The sequence below is a fragment of the Myotis brandtii genome, unplaced genomic scaffold (assembly GCF_000412655.1).
Source record: "Myotis brandtii unplaced genomic scaffold, ASM41265v1 scaffold216, whole genome shotgun sequence".
Lineage (NCBI taxonomy): Eukaryota > Metazoa > Chordata > Mammalia > Chiroptera > Vespertilionidae > Myotis > Myotis brandtii.
This window is the reverse complement of record NW_005358092.1, coordinates 1843961-1853642: the sequence shown is the minus strand read 5'-3', so window position 1 is coordinate 1853642 and position 9682 is coordinate 1843961. Positions and strand designations below refer to the sequence as shown.

Genomic DNA, 9682 nt, shown 5'->3' with positions numbered 1-9682 from the left:
GTCGCCCCTAACTGCCCCCCCCTGCTGGCCTGGTTGCCCCTCATGGCCCCCCCACCGGCCTGGTCGCCCCACGCAGCCTGCTGTTCAGGTGTTTGGTCATCCCTCACTAACCCCCCTGCCGGCCTGGTCATAGCCAGCCATCTTGTGAGGGCGTGAGGGTTAATTTGCACATTACCTCTTTATTATATAGGATACTGTTTTGAAGTAGTAACCCACATGACTCCAAATCCATAGTCCACTGTGATGACACTGACACTGCAACTTTTTGCTATCACAAATAATATTGTGAAGAACATCTTGTGCATGTAGCTTTTTTCTCCATTTGGATAACTTTCTCAAAATACATCACCAGAAGTCAATGACTTGATCAGAGAATGTTTCACAGCCTGTGGCTAAACTGCTCTGCAGAAGCATAACAATGAATTTACTGTGTTGCCAAGGGTAGATGGGAATGAGTTTTGAATCTTAAATGGAAAGAACGCTTAAAGGAAAGGAAAGAAATTCTAGGCGAACTAGAGCCAAGGGAGTGTGAGAGCCTGGAGGATGGTGGGAACACTGAACGGTAAGCTTGGGAAAGAGAAGTGAGAGACACAGATGGAATGTCAGACTGGGGTGGCGGAGAAACCTGTAAACTCGGTTAAGGAACTAAGATGTTACGTCAATGATGATGGGGAAAGTCTGCAAGGAAATAACAAAGTAAGAGTTGATGCCCTAGCTGGTTTGGCTCAGTGGATAGTGCATAGGCCCTCAGACTGAAGGGTCCTGGGTTCGATTCCAGTCAAGGGCACATACCTTGGTTGCAGGCTCAATCCCCAGCCCTGGTAAAGGCACATGTGGGAAGCAACCATTTGATGTGTTTCTCTCACACTGATGTTTCTCTCTCTCTCTCTGTTTCTCCCACTTCCTTCCACTCTCTCTACAAATCAATGGAAAAATATCCTTGGGTGAAGATTAACAACAACAAAAAAGAACTGAATATGAACAGTATCTCTGACTAGAGTGTATAAAAGCCCGGCCCAAGGAAGCCATGGGGGAGGGCAGCAGCTGAAGGTCAGGGTTAAGGGGCCTGAGAAGCAGGGGCTGCTGAGGACCAGACGAGTGACTACGGATGAGGGGAGTAATGATTCCAAGGTGTTTGGCCTGCTCCCTTAAGAGAATGACAAAGGCATCAGTGACAGGAGGAGCCACAGGCTTCTTTCCCAGAAACAAGCTCTCTTGGACATCTGGGCTTGAGATGATCGCAGATTTCCTCAGTGTCCAGCTGCCATCTAATTTCCCTTTGCCTTTGCCTCTGTTTGATGAAGGAGTCTCGCCTCAATTCCTCCAATATGTGTGGCACGAGTTAGCAACCATGCCAAGTTACTGCACAAGTCACCAATTCTCTGACCTCTTACATGCTAGCCCTCCCAGGACACCCTCTTCAACAGTTTCTGTGCCCTTCTTATTGCCCCGTCTAAAGCAAGAGGGAAAGAGAACAAGGATTCCACACCTCCTTGTTCTCTTTCCCTCCTCTCTGAAATTTAAGTCTTCCCCAAGTAACACCCTTAGCCTCTTTCAAGTCTTTTGAAAAAATATTACTTAACTCTCCCTGCTTCTTACAGCTTCCATCACCAGCATCACGGGGAGCATGCCCACGGCGGGCAGGCTAGCGGCAGCACTGCAACCAGAGCCCGGGCCTAGGCTGCAGCTCCTGCTGCCCAGCTCACCGCTCTCATGCCCACCACAAGACATTCATTTTTAAAAGTCAGACAGTAAACCTAGCAATTGAAGCTAATCATTAATAGTCTGGTACATTTCTTTAAATAGTCGGCATAGTTCAGTGGTTAAAGCATGGGCCTTGCTATTGAAAACTCTATTTGACTGGAGGTAAATCCCATTTCTGCCACTTCCTGGGTGAGTGACCCAGGGCAGCTGACCTATCTATACCTAGGCTTCTTTCTCTGTAAACAGGATAATGCAGTACCACCATGGCGCCGAGTTAAGAAGATCAAATATGTGAATACATCCAAGCAAGCACACAGGATGGTGTCTGCCATGTGGTAGGTTCTCAATAAAAGTCAGCTCTGACTCTCGCCCCGTGCGACCAGGACCATGCCAGTATCCACCCAGCTGACTGGCATGGTCATAAATGTTAGTAAAGGGAAAGATTGTCTTTTTTTAGGAGTTTAAACATCTTCCCAAAGCATGTGGTATTATTTCAAATTAACAAGTGGGTAAGTGCTATGGTGGCATATTAACTACTGTATTAGATATCTTTTCTTTGGTGTTCAAAACAGCATTGGTGAATCTTAAATATCCAGAAAGAGCTTCAAGAAGGTTAAGGCGAACCCCCGAAACTGCATTCTGGGTCAGCTGTCTACCTGCAGGAACACTGAGGTGCACAGAAAGGAGCAAACTTCTCATACTTAGGGCCACCGTAATGACGCAGAGCACCCACCCGGGACATGACAGCAGATGACAAACCCGATTCCTCAGGTGAGCCTTCCTCACAGTGAGACAAACAACTACCTGGCCCAGAGACAGGCGGAAAGGTCCACAGTGAACTGGACACCTTGGTTTAACTGGAGAGTCAAAGCAAGGGTTCCACACCAGTTGCTGAAAGGGGAGACCCCAAACAGGGGGCCTGTGAGACTTACTATTGGATGCTCGCATCTGCCGCCGTCGTCCCACACGGTCCAGCCCAATGGGGGTGCTCTGGGAAAATGTGAACGGCCGGAACCGGGCTGAAACCGCTTTGTAGGGTGGCACCTGGTGAGCTGGCACGGGCGGCCTGGCTGCTGGCTACAAAAAGAAAGCAAGAGGCTGTGAGAAGATGCCAGGAAGTGGCAGCTCTGCAAGCTCTTCACACACACAGCTTAGCTGCAAGGAGCTCAGCGTTCTCACCTCGAAGCTCCTCGCAGATGTGACATGGTTTCTCTGAAGCATGTGAAAAGCTTGCAGCTGCACTGAGGCTGAACTGCAATGAGTTATTCTGACATTTAAAAAAATCAGTATCAACCCACTGGCTCTTACCTCACAGGATCATTTTTCATTTTATCTGTCAACAACATACCAACAGGCAACACTCAATAAAAGCAAAATGTTAGCTAAGAAGAGGAAAAGCAAATTTAGGAAGTGGTGGCTTTCTCAGAGATACAGGTTAGGAAGATGTGTTCCCAGCAGCAGCCTTCAGAAGCAGCAAAATCAGTGCCAAAGACCATGGCCAGGGTGACCAATTGTGGCTCAGCTATTTACTCTGGTCTCCTACGCATCCACGTGCAGGTACCAGCTAAGTATTTGTGGAATACAATTCTTGTTTACCTAAAATAACAAGACAACCAAGCTTTGTTTAAAAAAAGAACTGGGTTTTCAAAAATTTGCCCTTGTCTATAGAATCATCTCTATGCCCTTTTGACTTTCCACATTAACAGTTCCTATAACTGCAACACAGGCCCAGCTGCTTGGTGCTTTCTTTAGCTTTTTCACCGAGTTCCCAAAATGAGCTTACCATGCAGAAAGTTATCTGACCACACTCCTTTTTGATGTTCTAAAGCGAAATAATTTTTAAGTGCTTTAGATTTTCCATATTCTGTGTATTTTGAATTAAGAGGTCACGGTTTGCTTTAGTTCAGAATTATTTCCCAGCATGCAGAGCATCTTAACACAGCAAAATGTTTGTGGTATTCTTCAACTTATTTTGTTTTTACCTTAAGAATTCAATTCAATTAAGCAAGAGGGTTTTGCATGCTCAATGTATAAACAAGGTGCTGTGCTGGGCTTTACAGGCGGAACATAAACAGAAAAGCTATACCGACATAGACTTTCCCTTTTAGGAGAATTTTATGGGTTATGATATCAGCCAGCAAATTTAAAGTATGAAATTGGGCACTTACTCATGTACTGTTTGGTGAACCCTGGGCCATGGCTGGGATGTAGTCTTGCCAAATAACAGAAACTCCTCCTGACCAGGGCCTTTATTTAAATGTTTTATATCCTCAAAGAGCCCTTTGAGTAACTGATAAATACTTGCTGAATTACTACATTATACTAAGTGAATGAAATTAAGATTTTAATCTATTGTTAAAGCAATTGAAAAAGTGCAACTCAAAAGCAAGAAAATGGTAGAAAAAAATTATTTCCTTATCTCCTAAAAAAATCGACTTCTTTGTTCTCTTCTTATCTTTACATGTTAACAATGGATGATGCTTTCTCTTTCAGGAAGCTCACCAAATACACACTGCTATTTTCCCCTTGTTCAAATCTCAGATGATTTGGAACAAACAGCCAACTACTTTCACACATCATTCAAGATCCCAGCAAAGACAGAAGATTAGTAAAACATCCAAATGTCAGATTATTAGTTCTAATATGTGCAGTTTGCAAAGTCCGGAAGAAAGGTTGTGAGCAGATGACATCATCCTTGAGTCAGGAAAGAAAGGAAAGCAGCGTCCCGTTTAGTTTGCAGGGGGAACAAAGGCCAGGAAGCTGAGGGCTCTGCTGGCTTTGGTAGAAGCACACCAGATCTTACTTGGGTTAGAAGAGTCTCTATTGCTTCTGTCTGGCGGTTCCCATAGAAGCTGACCCCGCCTATCACGGAGATGGGGCGTCTTCTCTGGCATCCTTTGGGGCAGCCCATGGCTGCGTTCTGGTCTGTGGGGACCGTGGAGGCCATGCTCAGCTGGTGGTCACTGTCCACAATGTCCTCCTTCTGGGGGTCCACAGCAATTGAGTCTTCAGGAATAGACAAACTTCGGCAGGCAAACTGGCCATAGTCTGAGAGTGGTCGAGGCCGGGACCTCCTCCCAGAGCCCCATCGCCTCCTGGGGATCCTCTGAGCCTCCTTCCCATCTTCCTCCAGGGATGAGCCCCGCCTCCAGGATTCCTCAGTAAAAACCTTTTCAAATTTGAACAAGTCAGGTGAGTGCCAATATCCAGGAAGGTAGTAAAAAGAACATGCTACACATTCCCCTCTACCCTCCCTTAGCTCCACCAGGAGGCTTTCTAGATTTACTTCTTTTTGTGTAACAAACATAACTGAAATGTGGATTAAAATAACCACGTCTATCTTCAATTGTAAGTTGAATTCAAATGAATTTAAATAGTGATGCTTGGTGACTAATGAGCCCTGATAAAAGATACTTAAAAAACCAGTACCATTAGGAGTTAGTAAAAAGAACTTTTAAGTATGGTAGGGGTGTCACCCAAAATACACATACCAATAGCATAGGGGAAAGGCAGGTCTGCCAGTAGAAGAATGAATGTGCAATGCTACCCACTGCTACTCTAAGGTATTGTATTGCAATAATGTTTAAAAATAGAAGGTGCTTTCAGAAGATTAAGTCTGGGTTGCTAGGGAAGGAGGAGAAAGCACTAAATTAGGATTCCAAGAACCAGATCTGGCTACTAACTAGCAATGTGAGCTTGGACACCTCTCAACTGACCCTTCAGGATCTCAGGTTTCAGAGTAGACAATACCACAGCTGGAGAGTCTATGATCCTAAATTAGGCAACACGTTCTAATTTTTCAAGTAACTTTTTCAGAGGCAATGCAATTTACTAGGAAAAAAGCCATAAGGCTTGAGAATGAGCAGACTTCGGTCAGATTGGACCCCTAGCTTTATTAACCTCAGGCAAGTTACTTCTGTGGATGTGGTTCTGTAACTGTTCCCTAGGGAAAAATGGGTCCTAGTGCGGATGAAATACAATGGTAAGAGCCCTATCAGCCATAGTTAATCATCCCTCTTAAAAAAGCACTGCCATAGAATTACAATCCCCTGACTGGCACAGCCTGGAGATGAGCTCCACCTCAGCAGACCCCTGAGACTGGTCTCAGAGCTCTATGGGAGGGCCAGGGAGGGGTTAGCCAAAGTCTGCCGCAGGCCTGGGAGCCTGGGTGCCTTCAGTTCTTCCATTCCTATACATTATTTAAAATACAATAAAAACATAACAGCACCAGAAGGGAACTAAATTACCCAGAAAACTCATGTGATTGCAGGGCAGGCCACCTAGTGGATGGAAATGGCCAGCTGAGCTGCTGTGGCATCCCCTGGCAGACCAGCCCTGCCCCCGCCCCGCCCATGATCACTGCTGGCCCAAGAAGTCCCACCTGTTGCTAATCAGTGGCAACTGAGACCTGAAATGCAGGTCCTGTAATTTCCAATCTGGTGTGTCCAAGCATCCCCTAAGATCACATACCGTGGGAAATGTGCTGAAGAGCAAAGCAAACAGGAAAGGACTTACAGATACTCTACCCTGTGCCCATCATTTTTTAAATCAGGAAAACTGAGACCTAGAGAAGTGATTTGCTTAGGGCCACACAGCCAATGAGCAGCAACAGAGACACAGAAATGTGGGCCTCGTAATTTCTGTTTCCACGATACCAAGTCACCTCTGCTCAAAGGAAGATGGGTTCTAGCATTCACCAATGACCTTGCTATCTAGTGACTCTACTGCCTGGAATCTACCTCTCTTTTAAGTCTCCACTGAAGGGGTCCAGAATGCACCACCATGGCCTTCCATCTGTTTTGATGGTATTTAAGAATGGGCTTTTTTTCTGAACTCCCTCATCTGCCTTAAAGCAGGGCCACCCAGAAGAACTCAGTTGTCATAATCTGCTCCCTTGGATAGAGTTTCTTTCTTCCAACCAGGGAAGATGCACTCTTACCGCTGCAGAGAAGCCCTCACCTACACAGATAGGGTCACAAAACCATCCTATCTCTCACCTGTTCTTCACAGTCCCAGCTACCTTTCCGAAAAGTCACCTGTTTTCCCATCAGCACCCTTCCCCCTCATTAAGATGGTATATAAGCCCCCAATTCAAACACTTCCTGGAGTCACACTTTTCTGTGAACTCCCACTTACCTACATGAATAAAAAATGTCTTTCCCAAATTTGCCTTTTGTCAACTTTAATTCTAAGAACCCCTAAGCATAAACCTAAGAGGGTAGAGGAAAAGTTTTTCCTCTGTGACACTGCCCTGGGAAAGTATAAGAGAAGTCATGGAAATGTTTATATTATTTTATTACATTACATATGAAAAACAGGTTTTTATGGAGAGTTTAAATTACCACATCAAATGGCACAGACGACTTAAGCACACAATGAGACTAAACCTATTTATATTATTACCCTGAGATAAAAAGGTTCAGAAAGAATGTGCTAGAAAAACAGAAGTACAACAAAATTACGGGCAATGGGTAGTCTGGTCACAAATCTACATGAGGTTTTGATTGCACTTATGCAACATGCAACCTGCTTTTCCTCACTGATGCAAACAAAGTAAGAAAATGGGTTTAGGAAAATAAGAAGTTGTCTTAGCTGTTCAGGTAATAAATCTTCTGAGACCAAAACACACTCTAGGAAGTGATGGAGGCTGAGAGCAGAGAATTAGAGGGCAGGAGGTGGCCAGCACAGGCTTGACTCCCTCACACATCAGCCCTCTGGGGCTACCAGCCTGCATGGGAGCACCCCCGAGAAGCAACTTACTTCCACCGTAACCATTGATACACCCCAAGGAGAACACCCCCTCTAAGTGGTGCCAAATGTTCTAGAACTGCAAAACTTAGTTAACAGAATAACATGTAAAATTGAAATGTTCCTTTTACTCCTAGCAAACAGAGCGAGGGAAGGAGAGAAGGAGGGAGGGAACAATGTAAAGTCCCTCAGCGTTAAGCTCACATTCAAATAGAGATCCTTAGCCAGAAGCGACTTACATTCCTCACAGAACAAATCTGAACTTTGATGCATATTCCAAGACTAAAACTTCTTTTAGCAAAGTTTACCTACTTGCAAAATATGACCTACTTTCATCCTGGGGAACTCACTTTGAGTGTGATTATACCTGGAATTACAAACCCAGCACCACCAACAAACAACGCTCTCCAATAACCTACCTCGGACTCCGCTACAGGCAGTGGTGGCCCACAGACACACTGAAGGAACAAGCAGTTGACCACATCCATGCTCTCTGAGACTTCTTCCCGCTTTTAACACTCTCAAATCAGGGGTGTAAGTGGCCAGAGATCTGCTCAGTCAGCTTCTGCTGGCAGGTCAGCAGCCTGAGCTTCTGGGGCTCTCAAGCTTGAATGGCCAATTCACACCCAAGTCATAAACTTTTGTAAACACACTTTTCAGTTTAACTCTTGTTCCTCAGTACAGTTTTAAAGTACTTTCCCTAGACAGGGGTCCCTACAGCTTTTCTTCCCATACAAAATTCCTTTCTTTACTTTACAAAAGTAAAAAACCAAGATAGATTTCATTACTTCTGATGAGACACTTTAAAATGTTTTTTGAAACTACAGCAAGATTAAATTACTACCTGGAAGTAAAAAGAAAGAAAAACACACGCAGAAAAACTGATGTCACATATGTCTGTTCAGAAGCCTGACCTAAAGTGACTGGCAAGTGCTGTGGGTTGTACTGTGTCCTCCTGTAAGACATGTTGAAGTCTTGACTCCCAGCACCTGTGAAGTGATCTTACTTGGAAATACAGTGCTTGTAGATGTACTGAGTTAAGATTAGCTCATACTGGATTAGGTGTCCCCTACCCCAATGGCTGGTGTCCCTAGAAGAGGAAAATCTGAACACAGACAAAGACAAAAGGAAGAAGGGCATGTGAGAACAGAGGCAGAGATCAGAATGATGCATTTATAAGCCAAGAAACCCAAGTCTCTCCCCTAGGAACTTAGAGGGAGCTTGGCCTGCCCACACCTTGATTTCAGACTTCTGGCCTCTGCAACGAAGAGAATAAATGTTTTGAGCCACCCAGTTTGTGGTAGTTTATTATAGTAGCTCTAAGAAACTAACACAGCAAGGGAATTCAGAAGAAAATATTATAGGCAAAGAAATTAAGATGCTTTGTGTAGATTTAAAAAATAAACTAAAGCAAAGAGACTTTACTTTGAACAAGCCAAGGTACTTTCAGGATACTGTTAATAAGTAAGTCTCGTCCTCGCCAGTTTGACTCAGTGGATAGTGTCAGCCGTGGACTGAAGGGTCCCGGGTTCGATTCTGGTCAAGGAGACATACCTTGGTTGCAGCTCAATCCCGGCCCAGGCTCTGGTTGGGGCACGTGCGGGAGGCAACCAATCGTGTCTCTCTCACATTGATATTTCTCTATGTCACTCCCATCCCTTCCATTCTCTCTAAAAATCAATGGAATAATATCCTCGAATAAGGATTAACAAAAAGTAAGCCTTCTTAGGTATTCAGAATCCTGGATTCTGTAGGGAGGGCAGGTACAGTCACCAAGCTGGAGGGGAGAAGGGAGAACACCTTGACAATGTAGAGGACTGCAATAATGACACTAATGAGAACTATATACCAGGCACGTGTTACCTTATTTAACCTCCACAACCACCCTAGGGATGTTTCATTTGCCACATTTTATGTTATTTGAGGCTGAAATAAATAAAATTACTCACTCAGATTAATCGAGCCAGAAAGGGGAAGATCCCAATTTATAACCAATTTATTCCTCTCATTGCAGAATCTCTGTCCTTTCCACTCTGCAGCCCTGGCACAGATTTTTAAAAAAAAGTATTTATTTTTTTAAAAATTATAAAGGGTGTCCCAAAATTCACGCAAGAAGTAATTTTGATAGAAAACACAGGTTTATAATTAAAAATTGTAAATGTTTATTGATTCATAAAGTATAAAGTATAAGGTTATGTATGGAATAGCATATCGGGTAAATGGCCTCCAC

General features: G+C 44.2%; 1 protein-coding gene across 3 annotated transcripts in view; it reads right to left on the bottom strand.

Annotated features, from left to right (window-relative positions):
- Window positions 1-9682, bottom strand: part of SPATA13 (spermatogenesis associated 13) — a 91511-nt gene that overhangs the window by 52656 nt on the left and 29173 nt on the right. For 2 of the 3 annotated variants that reach the window (XM_005865911.2, XM_005865912.2), the window contains exons 2-3: window positions 4508-4873; window positions 2637-2781 (exon numbers count right to left, since the gene is read on the bottom strand). In XM_005865911.2, coding sequence (XP_005865973.1) covers window positions 2637-2781; window positions 4508-4651 — 289 coding nt within the window. In that variant the 5' untranslated portion in view covers window positions 4652-4873. The remainder of the gene's footprint in view (window positions 1-2636; window positions 2782-4507; window positions 4874-9682) is intronic. The other variant, XM_005865914.2, reaches the window with a different exon arrangement.